The 24,632-nt window shown below is 38.0% G+C and overlaps 1 protein-coding gene across 1 annotated transcript; it reads left to right on the top strand.

The window, feature by feature from the left end:
• The first annotated feature begins 527 nt into the window (after window positions 1-527).
• Window positions 528-22,914, top strand: jph2 (junctophilin 2). The gene is made up of 6 exons (XM_008414608.2): window positions 528-1,239; window positions 5,905-6,718; window positions 16,272-16,390; window positions 18,744-19,741; window positions 20,953-21,053; window positions 21,666-22,914. The coding sequence occupies exons 1-5, from the start codon at window positions 861-863 to the stop codon at window positions 21,031-21,033; spliced, it is 2,391 nt and encodes a 796-aa protein (XP_008412830.1). The 5' UTR covers window positions 528-860; the 3' UTR covers window positions 21,034-21,053; window positions 21,666-22,914.
• Window positions 22,915-24,632: the final 1,718 nt, after the last annotated feature.

The following is a 24,632-nucleotide window of genomic DNA, read 5'->3' as shown; positions in this document are numbered from 1 at the left end:
CAGCATTCAGATTGAGAGATTTTATTAATATTTTTACTGTAGTTTCTTAAAGATCCAGCAGGGGGCGAAATTAACAACTTATAGTAAAGTTTTTTTTAATGAAAATTCAAGAAAACACGGATGATAAACAATGCTATTATAATGTTACATAGATTTTAATGCAACTTAGAGATCAAAAATAGTAATTTTAAAGTGCAAAAGCAATTCCGGTAGCACAGAATAAACGTGCCTTACTATTAAAATCCCACTTGACTTGATTCAAATAATTATAGAAGAACGCATGGGTGGATTTATGTGCAGATGTGGAGATCTTAGTGCTCAACTTTTTTTTACCTGCGTAAAATGTTTTTTTTWAAAAGTGGCGTTGGACAGCAGAGACCTGAAAGGCATGCAGCTACTTCAGTCCCGAAGGGGCAAGACTCTGGCACGGCTCCTTGCAGGCAGCGGACGATTGGGTTGTATTTTTGGAAGGGTGTGTGTGTTTGTGGATTGGTCGCCTTGTTAGGTTTGCTGAAGTGTGTCCAACCGCGGCGGCTGTCAGGAGGTAGCTGGGTGGCAGGGACAGGGGGGGAAATGCCACCTGAGAGAGCCATGTAAGATCTCTGGCTTTTCAACACTCACATCCACATTTTATTTCACAATTCGCTCTAATAAATCCGCAACACACAAAAAATGAGTTGTTTCAGGAACGATGCTTGATTCATAATAACAAGAACTCAAATGGCGATCGCAACAGAAGAAACCCAATAAAGTTCATCTCTCATCTGCATGTCAGGTGAAATCGACGTCAGGAACTTCGGACAGGTAAAAGGGAAAAGAAAACCCAGAACCGTCTTTCAGTTTTCAATTTGCGCTTCGGGATGAGTGGAGGTCGCTTCGAGTTTGATGACGGCGGGGCTTACTGCGGAGGCTGGGAGGGGGGCAAAGCCCACGGCCACGGCATCTGCACCGGACCCAAGGGCCAGGGCGAGTACTCGGGCTCCTGGAACTACGGCTTCGAGGTGGTCGGGGTCTACACCTGGCCCAGCGGGAACACCTACGAAGGCTACTGGTCGCAGGGCAAGCGCCACGGACTGGGAGTGGAAACCAAAGGACACTGGATTTACCGAGGGGAATGGACTCACGGCTTCAAAGGGAGGTACGGGGTCCGGGTCAGCGTGGGCAGCGGAGCCAAGTACGAAGGAACCTGGAACAACGGGCTTCAGGATGGATACGGGACGGAAACTTACGCAGATGGAGGTGAGAGTCATAAAATAATTCTTAAAAGCTTCCTGAAGTTCCTGAATGTACGGAAGACCTGAAGTGACATAAATAATTACATCCTTAATTAACATTCATTAATACAACTTTGAATAAGAATAATCGATTGGTTACGGTCCAAAACATACGCAGATGGAGGTGAGAATCATGAACTATGTCTTAAAAGTGTCCATCAGTCCCTAAATGTATGGAAGGCCAAACATGGCATAGGTAAATATATAAGTAAGTCCATAATTAATATTTATTAATAAATTACTTTGAATAAGAAGAGGTTTCAGGATTGACAGGACAGAAACAGACAGATGGAGGTGAAAGTCATGAAATATGCCTAGTGTCTCAGTGCAAAATGTATGGAAGGCCTAAAGTGACACAAATCAACAAGTACATAAGACATTAATTAATATTTATTAATAGAATAAATTGAATAAAATTGGAACTACATAATCTCAATAGTTACATTTATTTATAGCTATGTAAATAATTTATAGAATTCACTAAAAAAATAGATAAATGTGGTAAAGAACCAGAACCCACAGCAGGAATGACGTAGCATTCTGGCCCGGAAACAGTTTGGTGTCACCTGGAAAGAGCTGGACCGTACCAGTGGGTGGAGAGACTGAAGTCTGGGTTTTCCTACCGGACCTGGTCCCCAAGTGACATAAATATTTATACAGTTATTTCACATTATTTTATTTTCCTGTTCTATAGTTGATTATGGTATTGGAATATCACTTATATGTATTTTGATTTGTGTCTATCATGAGGTCTAATACTAAATTACTTAAGACCAAGGCTTTACAACCCTATACTGACTCTTTAAAAATGTTTTAAGAAAAAAGTAGGCGTGCAGACGTAATATTTATTTTAAAAGTAAGGACAGGTGTGTTTAGTAAAGTATACTCCAATTTGAAAACTGTTACAGTTTTAAAACCAAAACACTTTTTTCATATTGTTTAAACAGTTTAACAAGCTGATGTACAAACTAGAACTGCAATATTAATCTCCCAGGTTTTGCTGCACACTGCCAGTCAGCTGGCTGCACCAAGACTCCTGTAATGTTTTCCTTGTTTACAGAAAACAGTCTGGTCACAGAAAAGACATAGATAAATAATACATTAAAGGAAAGTTTATTTGTTAAGAAACTTATGAAGTTATAATTAGATAGCACATATAATTAACCAGATTATATTAATAAATGCTCTTCTTTAAAGTCAAAATGACAATTTATAAAAGTTAAAAAATACCTACCAAATTTCTTTTGTTTTTATTTTTGCACAAGTTTATCAAATAAACAATAAAAGATTATCAATAACATTATTATAATCACAGTCGTCAGTGTTATATCATTTAACAGCAGCAGGACTAACTGTTGCTTTTCTTTTAAAAAATAAAAGCAATTAAATTAAACATTTTTGTTTTATATTTTTGTGTAAATATGATGATGTTGTAATGGTTTTACTCACGGCATACAGTGAGTAAGACCATATGTAACAACTTAAAATTACAGAAAACTCCTCACTATTACAGTACTACTCATGTGCATCATGTCAGAGATATTTTACATTAATTTACAATAAATTAATAGGTTTTTAACAGGTCAATGATTAGGTTTACTTTGTAAATCATGATCTGAACAGTTTCTGAAAGCACTTTTAAACCAGAGTCACTCTTATAGATGCACACATTCAACATATCCAATAGTTGTCAACTAAGGCATTAATTTGTCAGTCTGTATCAATATGTGACAGTTGAAATCAAGCGCATATCCTTCAGAAAACTACTCTTTCCACTGCCTCATTTCTGCAGAAAAGAAGTCGTTTACCTTGATTCTATGCTAAAAGTTGATTGGCTGTGTAGGAAAATGCACCACTCTGTTTGTTACTACAGAGGTTTTGCTTTAAATTTTGATTTGTTTCTGAATCTTCTCCAAAGATGAATATCAGTCAGATCAGATCAAATCAGCGGCCAAATTATATTTATCATTTGATTGCACCAAGATTCTTTCTAGAGACATGGAAGGAAGTGAGCGTGTAAGAGCGAGTCCATCTGATGTTTTATGAAGTGAGTGTAACCGGAAGAAAACACCACCCTGCTGCTGTCAGTCAAGCAGAAGTCTGAGCATGTTGGGAGTCAACCTCACAAAATGCTTTCATTCATTACTATAAAGACGTCAAGAGCAAGACGAAATAATTACTCTGTTTTAAAAAAATATAGATACAAAGACAGCTTATGATAAGCAAAATAATGCAGTCATGCTGTTGTGCAGGTCAACATGGCGTCATATTTTGCATCGTATTGCTTAATTTGAAGCTGGTGAAGGTAAATAAATGGAAAATTTGTTATTTATCATTAAGTTGACATTTCCCTTCAGAAATCCACAGTAACTAATGAATAATGGCATGAAGTTAAATAGTGAATACTTCCCCAAAGGTTTATAATATTTTTAACACATTCACAACAGGTTTTTTTTACACAGTTGATAGGCACATGTGTGCTTAAAATTAAAAATATTCTAGTCAAGTAGTAGCTTTGACCCTGTTGGATAAAGTTATATAAAAACATATTGACAATGAAAGCATTTCCCTGACTCATCAGGTTCCAACCTCGTCCACTGGAAGCTGTGGTGGGGGATGTGACGGCACCAGATCTCAGGATTTATTAATAGCTCAAGCTCAGTGACCTTTTGGCCTTACCGGCACAGAACTAGCTTTCTCTAGGATCCACACTCAACAGTTTTAACTTGAGTAAAATCTGGTTGCTAACTTGTCATTTGGGTAATTAATGATTAAAATGATTATTTCTAGATGTTTTGGCATCAGAAATGTACTTCCTGCTTTGGGAACAGCTACATTTAACAACTCTGTTAACCTTGAGTAAAGCTAACTTTTGGTAATTCAGCTTTGACCAGTTGGACAGAGCTAACATTTTATAACAATTAATTCTAATAATTTTGGTGACAGATATTAATAGAAGTTAACTAAAGTCAATTAAATGTGCTTCTTGTTTTGGTCTAGAAACATTAAGCAACTCTATCGTAAGAAAAGCCAACTATGCTAACTTAGCTGTCACCAAAGTTAGCACCTCTGCACATGTTAATATTACCTGTCAGCAACTGGCTAAGGTTCCCAGATAGAGCATGCTAACATGCTAACAATACTAATTAATTTGTGGAAAACATTTATCATATTAAACAAATATTTTCCAAATATTCCAGCTTCCTCCTACATGTTAATGAGTCCCTTAGGCAAGTCGTTAAGCCCAAGTTTTCTACTGATCTGTGTTTGGGTGTATAAATATCCGCACATTTATAAGTTTGATTGGGTGAATGTGGCTCTAGTGTGAAGTACTTTGAGTTGTCAGTATGACTAGAAAAGCATTATATATGTTCGGTCCATTTATTACACATCTATAAAAAACAATGCAAAAATGTTCAACGCATGCAGAGCATGGTTGGGACTCTGTCCGACCTTTCCCCTCCAGTTTGTTTTAAAATAGATCACTGCCATTCACTGTTTCAGCTATYGCTGTCGAGTGTCGGTCGTCGGTGTGTGGACTACTGCAAAGAAAATAAAAGTTTCATGACTCTTAAGATTCTGGATCTCTGGTCTTCAAGGATCAGGCCAAATATTTAATTGTTTACAGTTGAACCCAAACCCATAACCTTCAGATTATGAGAAAACTACAAGTCCCACTGCCTCATTTCTGCAGAAAAGAAGTCGTTTACCTTGATTCTATGGTAAAAGTTAATTGTAAACATTGTTTACAATCAACGGTAGTTAATTTGGTAGTTTACAATGCTAACTGTAAGTATTAAATGCTTTAATTAAATGCATTAAACTGCAGGGAAGCACAAGAAGTCCCTGATCATATTCTCTTTCTGCATCAATTTCAGATTCCAAAAATACCCCTAATCCGTCATATTGAACGCTTCTATGATGCAAAGTTCACATTTTTAAATCTTTTTGTACTTGCATTTGGGTTTCAAATGCTTCAGAAAACCACCCACCCAGTTTTTGGTAATAAGTTCATGTTTTGTGGTGTATGGAAAATTAACCATTTCAAAAACCTCTGGAATGTAACGTCACAAATCAGCAGGCACTGCCCCCAGCGTAGATTAGCCTGTTACCTAGCAACCCCAGCAAAGAACAGCCTTTGCTACCTAGCAACCCAAGCAGAACTCCAGCACATTTGGTCAGTTGGTTTTACTGCTGTACAATGGCTGCTAGAAAAGACATTTGCTTTGTTGTTGACTTACCATTTAGAAACCACATGGTGCAATCTTGTTGGTTGTGCAGGAGGCTCCACTGTTGCTTTTCATAGATGTATTGTATAATTCTGTTTTTGTTTCCAGCCATTTCCACGTATGAGTGTAAACCTTCAGTTACAAGATGCCCTAAAACATCTCATTCTGAAAAGAGCTCAAAATAAGCAGAACTGAGCAGAGTAAAATTTCATTATTGTAGAATGATTTTGTCATGAATGTACCTAAACATGTTCTCTAACCTCTGCACTCCTTTCTCTTGCCACTTAAAGCACAGGAAGGAAGATTTTCCTACAATTATTACCATGTTGTCCTAGACTGAGTAATAGTTTTGCTTATTGGAGCAGATTCAAAGTATCTTACATGCTTTGGTTCATTTTCAGGTACCTACCAGGGTCAGTTCACTGGTGGGATGCGCCATGGCTATGGTGTTCGGCAAAGCGTCCCCTATGGCATGGCAGCAGTTGTGCGTTCGCCTCTTCGTACTTCGTTAACTTCACTTCGCAGTGAACACAGCAATGGCACCGTTCTACAGCAGGACGTCCCGGTCATCACCACCACCAATGCTTCAGGAGAAGAGACGCCTGTCGCCACCCCTACCCACCTGGGACCATCCCGTGGAGGCTTCGCTCTCACCCTCCAGGTGGATCCGGAGGCAGTGAAGCCCAAGAAGAAGGGCCTATTCCGAAGAGGCTCCCTGCTGGGTAAGCTGAAGAAATCCGAGTCAAGCACATCCCTGTCCAGCCAGAAGAGCAAGATTAGCTTCCTGAGGACAGAGTCCGCTCTGAGTTCCAACGCCAGCGACACAAACTCCACCATCAGCGGGGACGAGAGCCTGGCCGGAGCGGAGGACTTCCCCCCAGTGGAGGCTGACATCGACGCCACCACCACGGAGGTTTACATGGGCGAGTGGAAGAACGACAAGCGCTCAGGATACGGGATAAGCGAGAGATCAAGCGGCCTGAAGTACGAGGGCGAGTGGCTCAACAACCAGAGACATGGGTATGGCTGCACCACGTTTGCCGAGGGAGGGAAGGAGGAGGGCAAGTACATGAACAACATGCTGGTGAAGGCCATGAAGAAGAGGGTGATCCAGCTCAAGGGAACCAAGATCAAGCAGAAGGTGGAGAGGGCGGTTGAGGGAGCGCAGAGGGCGGCGGCCATCGCCAAACAGAAGGCAGAGATCGCTGCTTCTAGGTAAGGATGGACACGTTTCTGCTTATGAGTCCAACAATGGTTGTTATTTATTTATTCAGCTAAATGGTTTGAGAGGCATTTTGAGGATTTTGAAAATATTTTCAGGAAAACCAGCCACTGACTTCTAAGTGGGTTTGTCACTATAAAGAATTTTGCAGGACAATAAATTGTCCCAAAAAATGATTATGATACTCAATAATATTGTTGATAAACTTTAACTTCTAAAGAACTCTTAAAGCAGACCTGCTGTACAAAATTCATATTTTTGTACTTCTGTTTGGGCTTCAGCTGCTTCTAAAAACACCCAGACAATTTTTAACAAAAATGAATGTTTTTTGGTGTCTAGAAAGTGAGTCGTTTCAAAAATCTACTGAATGTTAAGCAGCAATTGATGTGGGCTTCACTGTTACCTAGCAACCCCAGTCCATCACCTAGCAATTCAATCAGAGCTCCAGCACAGTTGGTCACCTGGTTTTGCCATAGTACAATGGCTGCTGGAAAATACAAATGTTTTGTTGTTGACTTGCCAGCCAGAAACCACTTGCTGTATTCTTGTTGGTTGTGCAGGAGGCTCCACTTCTGCTTTTCAAAGATGTACGGATGTATAATTGTGCATTTGTTTGCACCAATATTTATGTGTGAGTGTAAACGTTTAGTTGAAGGGCGTGGCCAGCAGCAGCTTATTAGGATTTAAAGTGACAAGACGCCCTAAAATATGCTAATATTTTATTATTTCATCTTGTTATATTTATGAGAGGTTGGAGTTTTCTCTGTAGTGGGAAATACGTAAATTAGCTTTACAGAACAAAAGCGTTACAAAATAAATCAAAATAAAACAATACAAAATAAAATAATACGTAAATGAATCCTGAAATAAGAGCATAAGTATTGAAATAAAAATAATAAGCAAATAAATAAATAAATAAGCTAGGGCAGCCCAAATAAAAATGCTTATTTAGTTTTTATTTCATGGGTATATTCATTTATTTGATTGCATATTTATTAAATATTTATCAATAACCATATTTTTTAAAAATTCTTTATTTAGATCCATTCCATAAAATGAATACATCGACATTTCCATTACTAAATGTGGAGAAAGCTCAACAGGTTTTGGTATTTTCCTGGAAAACTCTCTGAGTTGAAGTAATGGTGGGTGTTTTTCAGAGAACTAGAGGTTGCCAAGACGGTGCATTTGAAAATATATGGATATTTTAGGCACATTATGGAACATGTAACTTGTTTATTATAATTAGCTGGAGGAAAAATGTTGAGGTGATTTCTCTCTTTTTAAAACAACTTATTGGAGTTGTTTGGTTAAACAACAAACCAAACCCAGATTTAAAATGTACTCTAGCATTTTGGTGACTTTTTAAGCTCTTGTGGTTGAAGAAATGCCAGAGTGTTTTCACTTGATCAGTTTACAGTTCACATAGGTCAGATCAGGGCCTGGACTCCTTATCGAGCGTGCAGCAGCACTGCTCCTCTAATTAAAAATTGATAAGTACATAAATACATAAGGTAGTAAACTTTTCATTATTTACATCCATGCGTTGCTTTTGGTTTCACTATTTTATACCTGATGTTGTTTTACTGGAACAGAATAAACTTTAAATATCCACTGCAGTGGTCATTACATTTAGTTGCACCTCTTCCCAAATATGAATCCCAGGTCACAAATCAGGGTGATGTTTTGTTCAACATGCAGTTTGTCTTTGACCGTACAAGGTGCTGGTATTTCTGTCCACGGTCATCTTCAGAACCCTAAGTAAGCTCAGTGTTTACAGCAGGCGGACACTTCGCTGATGCTCTGCAGACTTTCTGCAGACACAAATCTAAATATCGCACTGCACAGATAACCGCTAAACATGAGTTATTGTTTTTGTCTGTGCATTAGGTGCACCTACAGCATGCACATGAGGATTTATGCAGGCCTGAGTTCGGAATATCTCGGTGGGCTTCGGAAACAACCAGCAATATTCAAACTGCTGGAAAATAATGAACAGATTTAATAAAATGCATGCATTACTAATAGGTTCAGTGATTTGGCTACCTACCTTTGGTCATATCTTAAAGGAACTGAATAATCTCCAGGTTGCACTAGTTAGGAATAGAAAAGGTTTGTCGCTTTTCATTCAATACTAGGTATTAACCTCATAACTTAAAAGGAAGATTATTTCCTGGAAAACACAAAATCTAACCAAGTATTTTTGTCTAGTCTATTGTGCAAATATCTCGGTACTCTTTAATTAAGACAAAACTAACTTACAAGTAACTTTTCAGCAACATATAGAAATTTACTTTAGAAAAATTCTCTTTCTTTAAGTACAAAACATGCTGTAGTCTGTTTTATACCTTTAATTCATCTTAAAGTTGGGTTTTTTCATGTACTTTTAATCTGAAAATGGAAAGCACATTCTACATTTGGAACATTCAGTGTTGCTATAGTAACGGTTGCCAGGGGGATGATGGGTTAGAAAATGACAGTTGAAAATGAATAAACAACACGACAAGATTAAATGGCCTCCATATATTCAATGTTTTATGGCGTGACAACAACATAACACTGATTTACTGAATAGTTTGAATATTAAATAAAACCCAATTTTGACTCGACTTTAGAAGTTAACATTGACCAGGCTAACTACTATTAGCAATACAAGCATCAGGTTCATTAAAAGACTATGTGAAAATTTCAAAGAGATAAGAAATAATCATTAAAAAAAGAGTTGCTGTGGAGAGTTTTAGATGTAAGGCAGCCATATTGGATTTTGGTGAGAAAGCTCCCAGTTTCCTATTTCGAAGTCCAACTTTAGGGAAACTCTGTTATTGCTTCCCAATGTGAAACCGAGGAATTTTAAATAATAAGTAAAAATTTAATCCTATCCTTGATAGGAGTTTTTGTTTATTCAAATTTCTTGCATTTACTTTTAGAACAAGGCAACAAACTTTAACTTAAAACTAACTCTTTACTGTGGCGATGTAAACGTTTTGGGAAGCAGCGGTATATCAGAGTACTTCTGTTACCACAGTTACTAAGTGGTGAGCAGCACTGAGCATTAAGCTTTATTATATAAGCAGTGGAGAGATGACACATCTGTTCCTGGCAGCGGTTTTCTCATGCTATGATCCTTTGGCAGAGAAGTGGAGGGTATAAAAATACAAGCAGCAGCGCGGTTCATGGGATGCCACACCGGGCCTCTTCAGATCCAGTTGGTTAAAGTGTTTGCTGGTATTCAGACACTCTTTGGACATTGTTCTCTCTCTTTTTTTTGTTGCGTGGGGCTGGCAGCTGGGCCTGTGTGGCAGGACAGGGTGTAAATGACGCACACCGAGGCCGCGCGGTCACAGACGGGCCTCTGACTAAATATGGACAGGCACACTCTTGCTGTATCACAATCACAAGGGAATGCAACAGCTGATTATCTCCCTTCCCCCGCTGCTGTCTGACCCCATCTTCCCTGCCTGCACACAGACACACACATTAGTTTTTTCTTTGTAGAAGCGCAGAGACTCTTCTTTTTGTTTGCTCGGAGTTCCTCTGTGTTGATTGGGACCTGCTGTCGACGGTCTGATCTGTGTGTCCGCCTCTGGGAGCCTCGGCTGCTCTGCTAGGCGGCGACAGTTAAAGACCCGGCTCGCCTTGCGTCAGCAGTGGTGTCAAATGGTTCTGCAGATAAAAATATGGCACAGCTCATAAGCAAGTGCTTCAGTATAAAGGGGGTGGCGTATACATGTACCGCACCTTGCTTTAGTAGTCGGGCTTGGATTACACGCTGTTCTGCTGATACAAGCTGTTTGCGCAGTCGTCATTTGTAAACAATGTTCAACATGAAAGTTATAGCTATTGTTGAAGAGGAAAAAGTAACTAGACAGTATTAAATGAAGCTGATTTAACTTCACACACACTGCAAAAACACCAAACACTGCAAAATACTTGCCAAGTATTTTGGTCTAGTTTCAATTGCAAATAACTTGAAATAATACAAAAGTAACTTAGAAGTAACTTTTTCATCAATATTAGGGATTATTGACTTAAAACAAACATATATCTTGCTGAAAAGTTACTTATGAGTTAGTTTTGTCTCATTTCAAGTGTATTAAGATAGAAACTTGGTAAGACTATATGTTTTTGCAGTGCAGCTGAACGGTAGCATCCAGAAAGCTCTTGCGCCACATGCCAGATTGAGAAAATATCTGTCGCCACCAGCTGGTTTTAGGACAGGATGGCTGCTGCTGGAAGGAAGAACAGAAAAATAGGCAAAGCAAAATTTACTTTTATTCTTTCCTGACAGAAAATCTTTATTTTCACACACTGTACACTGCAAAAACACAAAGATTTACCAAGCATTTACTTCTAGTTTCATTGCAAATATCTTGTAATAAGACAAAACTAACTCATAAGTAACGTTTCCATCAGTATTAGGGACTATTGACTCAAAACCAGCTTCTATGTCTTACTGCAAAAGTTACTTGTAAGTGTTGTCTCATTTCAAGTGTACTAAAATATTTGCACTAGACTCTACACAAAATACTTGGTAAGAATTTGTGTTTTTGCAGTGCAGCTGAAAGGTAGCATCCAGAAAAATCTAACAGCACATGCCAGTGATTGGGAAAACATCTGACGCCATCAGCTGGCTTTAGGACAGGAAGACTGCTGTGGAAAGTAAAAAGAAAAAAATGACAAAGCAAAGTTAACTTTTGTTGTTTCCTGACCGAAAATCTTAGTTATTTTCACTAATGTTTGGTGCAAAACACCAAACATTACCAAGTGTTTTTGGTCTAATTTCTACTGCAAATATATTAGCACACTTGAAATAAAACCTAATATTTTTKATCTATATTCAAGAATTGTTGACCTAAAACAAGGTCTTGTATTTTGCTAATAATGTTACTCAGAAGTTTGTGCTTTTGCAATAAGACAAAACTAAAACATTAGAGCTAGAAACGAAACAAAATTACTTGCTAAGATTCAGTTTTTTGCTGTGTGCATTAAGCTTCTGAGATCTCAGCATCAAAAAGCATGATATCTGCTAGATCACATCGTCAAATATTGAAAAGAAAGACTTCAAAGAGTCAATGTGCCTTCAGGGAAGCCACTTCAAATATAAAGTACTGTCTGATTACTGTAAATAAGATCCACAGGGGCGAATTCACAAAACTATTTGCGCACGCTAAATGTGTGCGAACCAGAGTTTGTGCATCTGTCAAATATTCAGCCCTCAAGCAACTGAAGATTTAAAATAGTTCAGCTGATCAAGTAACGCCCCTCTGTGCCAACTCTGTTCACTCACATTTAAATAAGACTTTATGGAGCGTTTAAATGGTGAATGGATTGAATTTATCTCATGCTTTTCTACTCATATTGACCTCTAAAATTCAGTCAGCTGCTCTCACAAACATGCTCATGTTTTTGGAAACTTGGAGCTAAGTTCCCTCCCATTAGGAACATTGATGTGTGTTCATGTATTTTTGCATGTACAAAAGAATCACATGTGCATTCAAAGAACTTACTAACATTGCATTACTCCAGAAATGCCCCCTTACTTTATAAAGATATTCTATAAAACTTCATGTCATGATTTGATTTTATAGCCTGTAATTTAAGTGTCAGCCATGTGTTATCATCAGGAAACCCAAAACAGGGCTGTTGCTTTGTGATCAAACTAAAAGGCTGATGTTGAGATGAAAACTTTTTTATTAACCAACTGCAGCTAGAAACTTATTCAATCAGATTTAATCCACTGCGTTTTTCTTCACAATTTAAATGTATGAGCCTATTTTAATTACTTTAATAAAACTGTCAGCGCGCTGAATTAAGAGTCACATTAACACTTGACCCAGTTGATCTATAATTCCAGTTGGCATTCTTCGCAGACACTTCAATATATTCATATTAAAGTGTTTACATTAACGGCTCATGAAAGCAATAATTGTGAATATATTTGGCAGAGCAGCTGCGCAATCTGGAAAATAGATTTTAAAAAATCTATTCGGCCATGAAATTAACTGATATGGAAGTTTATATTAACTCTAAGCTGGGAAAAGTTCACAGCGTTGGTTTTGTGGTGGAACCGGTTCATTTTATAGTTAAACAATATATTGTGTGTTCTGGTCCACTGGACTCAGGTAATCTCCAATTCAATCATTGTGACTGTAGGAAGGGTGAAACATTCAGTTTTATGTGCACTGCACAATCTACCTAACTGCATATGTAAGTTATCTGCAATGTTTGGTAACTCAAGTTTTTTTGTTGCCATCAACAGGGTTCTGCTGTAATTCGGACTCTTTATTTGATCACTGATTTTGACAGAAAACGTAGAGTTCATTTACATTGGTTGGTTTTCTGGAAGCATTGTCACCTTCCAGAGGTCATGAACCATGCTCCATTCATGTCTAACAAGCCATTGTTTCCCATCCTGGAGTATTTCTGCATGGAGTCTGCATGTTCTCCAAATGCATTCATTGGTTCTCTCTGGTTAGTTTGTCTCTCTAAATTGCGAGTGTGTGTGTGTTCACTTGGTTGTTTGTCCTGTGTGTCTGGCGATTGGTCCAGAGTGTATCCTGCCTCTCATCTAATGACTGCTGGATACAGACGTAGGTTTAGTTGACTGGATTGGTGGTTTCCTGACACTGTTGCAGCTTTTAAGCTTTTAAGCTGCAACAACAAGGTTATGGTTACTGTGAAAGATTGTTAGTCTGATTTATTAATTTCAAATGTTTGAAGGAGTGAAGGTGAGGGTTTATGTACCGCCGATAAATAATGATGGCGTTAGCATTATGTTGGACTGTTCAGCTTCCAGTGATGCTGGTGAATCCCACAAAATTGAATGAAGAAGATAGAAAATACTCAAATTCTTCAACTTCACCTCAAATAAGCATCCAGATGGTTGAAACCTGAACACAGTGGACTTTTCTGACCTTGAGCCAAAACATGCATCAAAATTGGTTTCGAAATGGTTACAGCAGGTTAGCAATCTCAACTCTGCTGAAAATGACTGGACCATATTCAAAACAAGATAACAATCTCTACCAATTCTCCAGAAAAAAATGTTAAGATCTTGTCAGGCAAAAACAAGTAATTTATGGCCATTTGTAACTTTTGCTTTAGCTAAAATCAAAATATGTTATATTACACTGTAAAAAAAATCCTGGTTAAGAACAGCAGGAAAAGCTGCTTGCATCTAAAATGACAGACAATACACAAAACCTAAAACATGTTCAGATTTAATTTGCACTTGCTGGTGTAAATGTGTTTAAACAACGAGTTTTCAGACAGGTGGAGATCGCCTAAGTCAATCAGGGGACTTTCTAATTATTCCACCGGGAAGCACCTTCTCCACTCGGTCTAAAACTGGACCAAGGAGCTAAATTCAGACCGGTGTTAAGTTACAGTATGCCAAATGTCTTCAGACTAATCACATTCAGTCATTCTCCCAGTTACTATGAGACAAACAGCAGCAGCAGCTGCATTGATTATCAGACGTCTGTCAGTTGGTAAAGACAGAAATATCTCTCCAGATTGTTGATGGAAAACTTTGAACCTTTATACACACAAACTGCAGCTGCATGACAGTTTTCCTCTTTATTTCTAAGACATTTACAAATGTCGGGCCATTCAGAAATTTTAGTTCAAGATCATTATTGTTTGTTTTTGGATGATTCAGTTTAACACAATGTACAGTTGAAGTCAAAATTGTTAGATCCCCCCTATGAAATTTATTTTATTTTTTTAATTCGCCAAGTGCTGTTAAACAGATCAATAATTTTTTTAAATACAGTTTTTCAAACATGTATTTTGGGCGCTTAGATTAATTTGTTTTGCTCAAACCAAATTATTTCACAAAAAAACAAAAACTACCAGGGTCAAAATTTGCTGGATAACAGCATGCAACTTTGACAGAAATACCAGAACCTTGTCAGTTTTCGCCTGTCTGACTCTGAGGACTTGAGTATCAATGCATCTTCAGTCTTCGTCTTAAAGATCACTGATAGTCCTGATGACGAGCCAGAGCTTCCCAGCAATGATTCTCTCTTTAAGGGCTCCAACTCCAACTCCTCATCTGTCTCCAACGTTCTGTGGAACAAGGCATCATGAATCTTGGAGTGTCTAAATTATGACTCCATTGGCCCAAGTGCCAATGCCTCCTCACTTGTCAAGGATCCAAGCAACAATAGTCAATGACTCTTAGTGTCATGCATTGATCTTAAGCATCCAAATGTCCCTGCCTCATCAGTCTCTAAGGCTGTGGGCATCGACACCTCATCCGCCTCTGTGGCGGATTCCTCACATCAATTTTTGAATTTTACAACAAGGAGTCATTAAGTCTAAGGCTTGAGTGTCAATTCCAACCCTCGAGTTCAAGTTTAACATGCAGCTTTTGGAAGTGTGTGAATTACAATACATCTAAATCAAAATACAGAATTACTTCCTCATGCATTTAGGTTCTACAGAGTCTTGCTGACAACCTTATTATGTAATTCAGACGAATGCCAGGTCAACCTCTGCTGGGCCTTACTGTACGTTTCAGATCTTTCTGGTTTTCTAACTTGTAACCAGACACTGGTTAAGGGTGTGCTGTCATTTCAAGATCTGGAAGTTTCAGCTTCTGAAACAAATTGAATGCAACATATTTGTTAATAGTTTTAACTAAACACAACATACCGTAGTTCTCTGTATTTTCTGCGTTCACCATCACAACATGTTCCCTAACATTTAACTGTGCTATTTGTGTGGCTGATTGACTGAGACACACACCATCAAAAGTTTATTTTTGTAACTTTCATTAAGCTCTTTATAAACAGCGGGCATGTCAGATTTTGATGTCAAGGTTGGAGAAGGATCAATTGGAAAGCTCCTCGTTTACAGGGCGATTACTGTAAGCAAAACAGGGAGTCAGAGGGGGATTTCCAGTTGATTCCAAGTTGCTTTTATGAACAATTTGCTGTCTTGCACAAACTCAAGGGTTTTGTTGGCCTCCAATAACCAATGGACTTTCTGAGCCTAAAACTAATAACAAGACATCATTGGTTTTTAATGCTTTAGTTGTTCCTCATCTAAACAACTAAAGTCCGTAAAAACATGAAGTTACTGAGTTCTCATTTAATCCCAGAACTATGGACAATGTTAATGTTTCATTTGAAGCAGACTGTCATTGTAAGTTTTAAAATGTTCTTCATTGCTGCTTAATTTGAATGTCTGTATTTGGGTGTAGTTAATCAAAATGGCTTTTTTTTTTATTGTCGAGAGTTAGCTAAACATTTTCTACAATAATCTGGACTTTATCTTTTATACTCCAACGCCTTTTCTCTGAGGGTAAACTGATCTAGGTCCACTGGCTGTAGCCATACGGATCTTTACATATGGATATTATTAACTTCTTGGTTCATGACCTCAAGCGACAGTGTACATTGATGTTCATTATAACAAATAGTACTGTTACACATGACAATTTGCCAACATTGCATTCTGTTGACGCAGTCTAAAAAAGGAAGGTGTGATGGACTGTTGTTGTCAGTGATTCACGACTTGTGTTGCGTCTCTTGACTGCAGGACATCCCATGCAAAGGGCAAGTCAGACGGCGCTGAACAGGCCGCCCAGGCCTCCAACAGTGAGTCCAGCATTGCCAGACTGGTTGCCAAAGAGCTGTCGCCGTCTTTCTATCAGCCAGGTCAGTGGACAGCAACTCCTCAGTCCAGCCCCATTTACTCTGATGTCGCTAAATAAAGTCTAGTGTAACTTATTTGTAATCAGAATCACCTGTAATGGCCAAATATTTGCACACAAGCAATATACAGATTGTATTAAATGTACAGATTTTCTTTGTACAGATATTTGTGAAGGACAAGGAAAATAAAAAAATGATTTTCTGAAATTTCACATCTGACCTCAAATGTGTGCATTTAGGTCAATACTTTGAACCATTTTTTGCAGCAGATACAGCTGGAAGTATTTTGGGTTTCTACTAATGCTGCACACATACAAGCTGATTAGGTTTTTTTGCTTCCTAATTAAGTGATTTCTGAATGCAGAGGGCTGCACTTAACTTTATTAGGTTTATCAGAGTAAAGTAAAATATCACAGTAAATGTTTACTCCATTCATGTCTAACAAAAAAAAATGCAAATTAATAGACAAATACTAATTTTTAATTATGACCAAAGCGTAACATTAGAGCAACAATTCAATGTATTGTTCTGGACTAATATTGTGAAGTTTTAATTGTGACAATAGTACAACATTAGAACTGCACAATGTATTGAATTGCAACTGTCATTCTAAAACAGGGGTGTCAAACTCCAGTCCTGAAGGGCCGCTGTCCTGCAGTTTTTAGATGTGCCACAGGTACAAAACACCTGAATCAAATGGCTTAATTACCTCCTCAGTTCTCCAGAGCCTTGCTAATTACTTAATTATTCTATTCAGGTGTGGTGCAGCAGAGGCACTTCTAAAAGTTGCAGGACACCGGCCCTCGAGGACTGGAGTTTGACACCCCTGTTCTAAAATCAGTTAGCAATACTGCAATCACTAGACATTGCTGGTATTTGATATTTGACAAGATAATATGTTGCAGGTGTCAGGCATGCAAACTGCATCTATTATTTTTACCGTCCTTATTGCTCATAACTGATGTATGTATCTGGTGGTTGAGATGGTAAAGCTAACTGAAGGTGGTGGAGACATTTTGTTATGATAAATAAAGGAAAAATTGGTGCAAACGTAATTTTTAGCAATAAAAGGGTTATTAAATACTTTCTTAGCCCTTTACAAAATCACCATTTTGGTAACCAAAGATGGTGCAGTGTTGAGAGATACATATATATTACTTTGTCTATGATTTGCAAAATTTGCTTCATACTTTGCCCCCTGATCTCAGAGCTTATGCTGTTGAATCTCTCTGCTGAGGCTCAGTGCGAGCAGAACTGAATGTCTAAAAAAAGGATCGTCTTATTCAGTCCTAGGGATTGTATCAGTTTCAGCACAGGCTCTTTGACACACACATTGACACAAAAGTAAAGAGCCACTTCGGAGGCCCCTGCTTTTCTCTTTCAGCAGTAAGCTTAATAAGACGCAAATAGACAAAGACAGAAAAAGGTATCCAGTCTTCTGATGTTACTTCCAAGTTCTGAGAATAGAAAGATGCATATTTTAATGCAAATGAACTACTGCAAAGGTCAGAGGAAACCTTTTTGGCTTTAATACTTGTTTCTTTCAGTGATTTTGAACTCAAATGCGTAAATAAAGAAAGTTGATGTCAGTAAAGTATGCAGCAGTGCTTTAATAACATTTTTTTAAAAGTCTAAATTACTTTCAGGAACTTACATTGTTCCCCATAAAGTTGAAAGCATTTTAAGAAAACTAACAGTTGATAGGTTTGATTATTTGTCAGTAGTGTTACAAAGCCTGGATGTTTGGAACTGTATATGGTTCAACCACCCAGGTATAACCAAAAAATAAACATCAGAGGTGGCCACTGAACAGACAAGTCACACAGGAAAGCTCAGAGGAGAATGCCTTTTAGAGTTTAGGATTGTCACATCAATTAATGCCTAAATTAATACCTGCAATACTTTAAAATGGTAGCATACACAGTCAATTTTACACATTATAATACTCAAACCTAGATACCCTCAACAAATCCTCCAGCCCTAACCTGCAGAGCTCCTGGATTCAAATCCCGGACGAGCCCCCAGTTGTTATGACATGGCTCAAAGGTCACAACAAAAAGGGATGAACACCCTATGTTGGAGTTCTAAAATATAAATGTATTCAACAAAACCAAAAGTTAAAATCAATATTATTTATATTAAGTTTGAAAGTCAGTAAAATAGGGGTGTATGGTGTGCATGAGTATAGGATGGATGGGAAAGTGTTGTAATGTGCAAGCAAAATAATCTACAATGAAAAAGGTGGCTGCATACCTGCAGTAGATATCAGCTGGTGTTGCCCTTCATTTTAACAATATGATCTAATTTTATTTGTGGATAAACTGAACTGAAACTTTTGACTGTTTTTAACTTTTAGGCCCTGAGTATCTGAAGAAGAGGGTTTTGCTGGAGGCTGTGGAAGACCAGGAGAACCCTGACACTGAAATGCATGAGCCCCTGCTAGCAGAAGAGGAGCCTCTGCTGGCTGATGAAGAGCCCCTGCCCACACCACCAGAAAGCCCGATTCTGAATGAACTGGCCAGCCTCATGCCTGGCTCGTCCCCGGCCCGAACCCCCTCCCCGAGTCCGGCCATAATCAACAAGGAGGATCCCAAACTCCTTGGTCCAAGAGGCTGGAATGAAGACAAATCCACTAAAGGAGGTTCCACTAAGGGTGGCCTTAAACCCAGCAGTGCACCAGGTAGTCGTGCCCTCACTCCTTCAGTGTCAGCTGCTGCACCTGCCTCGGCTGCACCTGAGGAGGGAGCGGCTTCCAGCAGTCGTCAACCGTCACGCTCCCCGAGTCGTCTGAGTAACAAGATCGAGCAGGGCTCCGACTTGGAAATTAAACCACTTCAGAAATTTGACTCTGAGGTAAAACCTGCAGATGTCACTCCAGCCACTGACGCTCCAGAAATGAATAGCCTCATCTCTCCAGATGATGAAGAAGAAGCTCCTCTTCCAGCTGCCAGCGTGCCTCCCAAAGCTGTGACCCCTGAACCCAAAGCCTCTGAGGTAAAAACCGAAAGAGCTCCGTCCGTCCAGGAGCGGCCTTCATCCACCTCTGAGAAGAAAAGGCCATCCAGGGAGGGAAGCAGGCCGGGCAGCAGAGCAGAGACAAGACCGTTACCAAAACTGCAACCGAGTCCGGCTCCGCCCCCAAAGAGACAACCGAGTCCTGCTCCGTCTCCAAAACGACAACCGAGTCCGTCTCCGTCTCCAAAACGACAACCGAGTCCTGCTCCACCTCCAAAAGCTGCTGCTAACCATGAACCTAAAACAGTTTCAAAGCCGGCGGAACCCAAAGCCATAATTGCCAAGTCAAACGTAAAGAGCCTGTTGTCGAGAAAAATGGCAGAGTCTTCAGATCTGGAGGTGAGATGGTGGAGATACACGACTTAAAAGGGACATGGTCTACACATTTTGAATATTTTGTACTTCCATTTGGGTCTCCACTGCTTCTAAAAACAGCTCAAGCGATTTATAAAACACCCAGCTGTTTTATGGCAGTAAGTTAAAGTTTTTGAAATTGATCATTTTGAAAAATGATCCGTTTCAAAAACTTTCTGAATGTAATGTCACAAATCAGCAGGCATTGCACCTTCACCTAGCAACCCCAACAAAGTCCAGCCTGTTACCTAGCAACCCAAACTGAGTTCCAGCACATTTTGTCAGCTGGTTTTACCGCTGTATGCACTCCACAATGGCTGCTGGAGAAGAAAAGTGTTTTGCTGTTGACTTACCATCCAGAAACCACTTGCTGCATTCTTGTTGGTTGTGCAGAAGGCTCCACTTTTGCTTTTCAAAGATGTATGGTTGTATAATTGCACATCTGTTAGCAGTCATTTTCCCGTGCGAATGTAAACATTGAGTTGGGGGGGTTGGGTTAATTTAAAACTTTAAAACACATTTCGATTTCATCATGTATTTGTGTGCAACTTCTTCGTGTCTTGTTTTGTGTTATTAACTTTATTAACTTAACTTAATATGCAAAAAAAAAAAAGACGAGCAAAGTGCACAGAGGATCTACAGTCGTTAAGGACATCTCTGACTGAATACCTGAAAACTGGACAACTGTAACAGTGAAGGAAAGGGACCCTTTTATTCAATTTGTCTACAGGAAGCTTCAACTTCTCTGAGGCAGGACCAACCAGTCTAATGTCAAACACAAGTTTCAAATCTAGGCCTGATGATGCAGCCATTTTCATTAGGAGGAGGAATCACTTTGAGCAAATGTATTTTTTCTGCAATCTGTAAGCACCTAGAAACTGCCTCCTATTCCATGCCCGATTAATTGTAGGGATTCTTTATTTTAGCATAACTGAGTCATTTGACTCTGTTCAAAGCTTTATAAGATCTCAAAAAGCCAAACCAGCAAGTATAAATGTAGCATTTTATGGATAACTCCTGACGTTAATTATTAAGGGATTTGTTTACCAACTGTGTCTACCATACTCTGGTAATTCCTAATCAGCTGGTCAGTAATTAGAYATGATGTGAAAACCGTGGAGTAAATATGGAGTTGTTGTTCCCTTATAGTTTCTATTCAGTGAATTCACTGTGATCATTCTCTTCTTCCGTTCCAGGGCCCAAACACCATCATGGTGTGTATGGTGATCCTGCTAAACATCGGCCTGGCCATACTCTTCGTTCACATTTTGTCATGAGATGTTTTCCACCACATCAGGTAATAAATATAACCTGGTTTCCATGGAGACATTTGGGTAAAAAATAGGATTTCGCTAATCACTGTACAAATATATATTATGACGGTCAGATTAAACTGTGAGTCTTAAAGGGAGGGATTGTGTTTTTGTTGACAAAATTATATGGTGCTGCTAAAGCTGAGTTTGGAACACATTTAATAACACAATTTAATATTTATAATTTCTGCTCTTTTTTGTATTTATTTGTATGTTTTTATTGTAATTTCCTTGGAATACTGCCCACTATTTTCAGAATTATAATTTTCAGCCATTGTTTACTGAGCACATCTGGCGCAGAATTATGACGCATGTGTCGGGTTAAGGATGTAAAAGTTGGATAACACATGACTGTTCAGACTGTAGACACTTTGAAAGCTTTAGGGGGTCTTGACAACTCAATCCATCTTGCACCATATTGTATGGTATAACTCCTGTTGGACAATTACATAAACAAGCTTATTCATGTGTGATTTGAAGTTAATTTCTAATTTAATTTAAAGATTTGCACCAGTTGTATTGGGAACAGCTTCTGATCTGCATAGTTACCAACAGACAATTCCTTCCTTGAGTTTATTTACGTTCTTCTGCTGCAGGTGGCGGGTGGTGTTGGACTGTGGTGTCGTTGCTCCTCCACCTCATGGACCAGAGATCAGAGACACCACTGACGGCTGGCAGGAGCCTCCTGGAGTCTTCTTCGTTGGTTCTGTGAAGCTCTTCTTCTGCAGAGCTTTGGGGGAAACTGAAGGACAATGAAGAGCTGAAACGTCTGAATATGACTGTTCTGTTAAAGTTGGTGGTTAGATGGTAGAGCAAGTCTCGGAGCTGGGTGGGCCTCCAGATTTCAACTTTGTCACAGTGTGTCACAAGGTTTGCCGTCATTTTGCAATATGGGTTGTCCTACTGCTAATCTGCCTTACACCGAGTGGTCCTCACGACACTGAATCAGTAGATCACACGCTGCCTCGACATGTGTTTGTGTTTTGTAACTGCAGATGAAGGAATGTTGAAAACTCATCCAGACTGAACTTTCACTCCAGTTTGCCTTGAATTTGCTCAGACTCAGCAGCGTCCTTGTGAAGAAAAACTGTGTTTTTCGACGCCTGCAGCGGGTTAAGCGCTGTTTGTTTGTCAGTCATCTAACACATATGTTCTCTTTTTACAGAGATTTACTGTATGTGTGAGTTTTTATTCTGCTGCTTTTTTGTGTAGGAAGAAGATAAAAAGAGATTAAGACAGGAAAAATAGAAGAAATAAGGAAATTTGAGAGTCCCTGCTGACGTTTTTGTCCTGTTTGTTCCTGTGGAGCCATGCACTGCTAATTAGCTAAGGGGGATGATATCTTCATTCAGATTTATACAAAGCAATCACTGTATATTTTAAGAAAGGTGCTGAATCTGTAGATTGTTATTCCTGCAGCAGGAGGAGTTTTAAAGTGATCGAAATGTTTCTTCAGATCCTGACTCTGTGTTGCATTCAGCTTTAGAGCCAAATATTTGTATGCAGGAGGTGATTTTCTGTACTTTTGTACGTTTTTTGGAAGTGCGCCTTTTCATCTTACACAGAATTCTGCTGTTACCTTTTATTTATAGCTAAAATAATTAAGCCACCCCAAATCCTAAATTAATTTACCTCACTGTAGTTAGATTAAAAAACCAGAATGATTCTTAACTCCATGTCTTACAGTGAAAAGACTTATTTTCTCTTTCTTTGTGTGGGGGGTTGGGGCCTTACAGAGGAGAAGCATCTGAAGCTGATCTGCCTTTAAGTTTGATGGTGTTGCTGATGAAGGAAACGCCTAAAAGTATTTGCATTAAAATAAAGAAAAAAAAAATCTCCCATGAATTTTCCTCTGGTGGTTTTTGTAAGTGAGTGTGCAGGAAAATGTAATGCTATTTGAAGAACGGAGTGTGTCACCAGAGCCCATTTTTTCCAGGACAAAGCTAAGCTTTGTTTTTGCTTCAGTAAAGCAGGAAGGTCTGTTTTTACCATGTTACTCAGACATGATGAATCCAGTCTGGTAAAAACAGTTTGAAGTATTTTTAAACAGCAACTGGCTGCCAGCATGCGACACCCTCTGTTCATCCCTGGGGCCACTTTGAATATCACCTTATTTTAGGCTGCAGGTCTTCTATGGAAGACCATTCCTGACACAAAAACTTATTTTTTAGAGTCATAAAATATGCCTTTGAAACTTAAAGTTATGACTTTTTAGCTCATATTTAGACGTTTGTAATGCAACACTTTCCTCAACACCGTTTTAATTGCATTGTAATAACTTTAAAAGCTATTACTTATAAACTGAAAATCCATAATTACCACTATCATTTCATTGCAATAACTTGAAACTTGTAATATTAACCTCATAATTATGAAATTGTATCTCATAATTATTATATTTTATCTCCTAAATATAGAGATCTGAATAAAAAAAATGACATGTTCTCATAGTTTTCAAACTTGCAGTTTGAATCTCAAAAATGAATTGTAACTTAAAACTTGTATTTCACAATTAGAAATTATTCTTATAATCATGAGTTTATTTTGACTTCCAAGCTCCAACCTTTTAAAATTTAATTATTAGTTATTGTTTTTTTAATCTCAAAGCTGATTTAGGTTTTCAGATAAAATCTTATTTTAAACGTTTTTATCATTTTTAAGATAAAAACTTATTTCATGATGAGTTTGATTTCATAAGCATCACATAAAAACTCATTATTTTGGCTTTTTATCTCAGAAATATACATTTTTAATTTCATTACAATAACTTTAAAAGTTATGACTTTGAAAGTGAAAACCTTTTATTCCAGAACTATGACTGCAACTAATTATTATGACAATTATTTCATAGCTATATTTTAAAAAGTGTGATTGTAACTTATTCTCTAAATTATAAAACAGCATCTCATAATTATAACTTTTTATATCTTAAATATGAGTTATAAGCTTAAAAATTATACATTATATTTCATTCATTTGAAATTTGAAATTTGAAATTCAAGAATGTGTTGCATCTTGTAACTTTTATTTCACAATAGAAATTATTCTCATGATTATGACTTCACTTTGACTTACAGACTCATAATGGGACTTTTTCCATTTCATTGTTTCTTAATTATCTCAAAACTGAGTTGCATACAAAGCAGATAAGTTCAATCTGATATGAATTACAACAAAACTCATAATTATGACTACTTAATGCAGAATATTTTTTAAATCACATTTTATCTTTAACATGACTGAAAACTTTTTATCTCAGATTTGTCACAAACTCATATTATTTTATAACTTAAAACTTGAAATTGGCTATTTAATCTTGTAATTATGAAACTATATATCATAATTCAGACTTTGCATCTCAATATAATTAGGGGTTTGAAAATAATTTGACCTCTTCTCAAAATTTTGAAACTTTAATACGAATTTTATGTCATTGTGACTTTTATTTTATAATTTTGAATAATTCAAACTCATAAATGAGACGTCTTTCATCGCATATCTATCCGTTTTCTCATGATTGTTTGATTTGTTGAAACCAGGAGCGCAATTCAAACATTTACTCA

This window comes from Poecilia reticulata, linkage group LG7 (genome assembly GCF_000633615.1).
Source record: "Poecilia reticulata strain Guanapo linkage group LG7, Guppy_female_1.0+MT, whole genome shotgun sequence".
Taxonomy (NCBI): Eukaryota; Metazoa; Chordata; class Actinopteri; order Cyprinodontiformes; family Poeciliidae; genus Poecilia; species Poecilia reticulata.
This window is presented reverse-complemented; position numbering and strand designations above follow the sequence as displayed.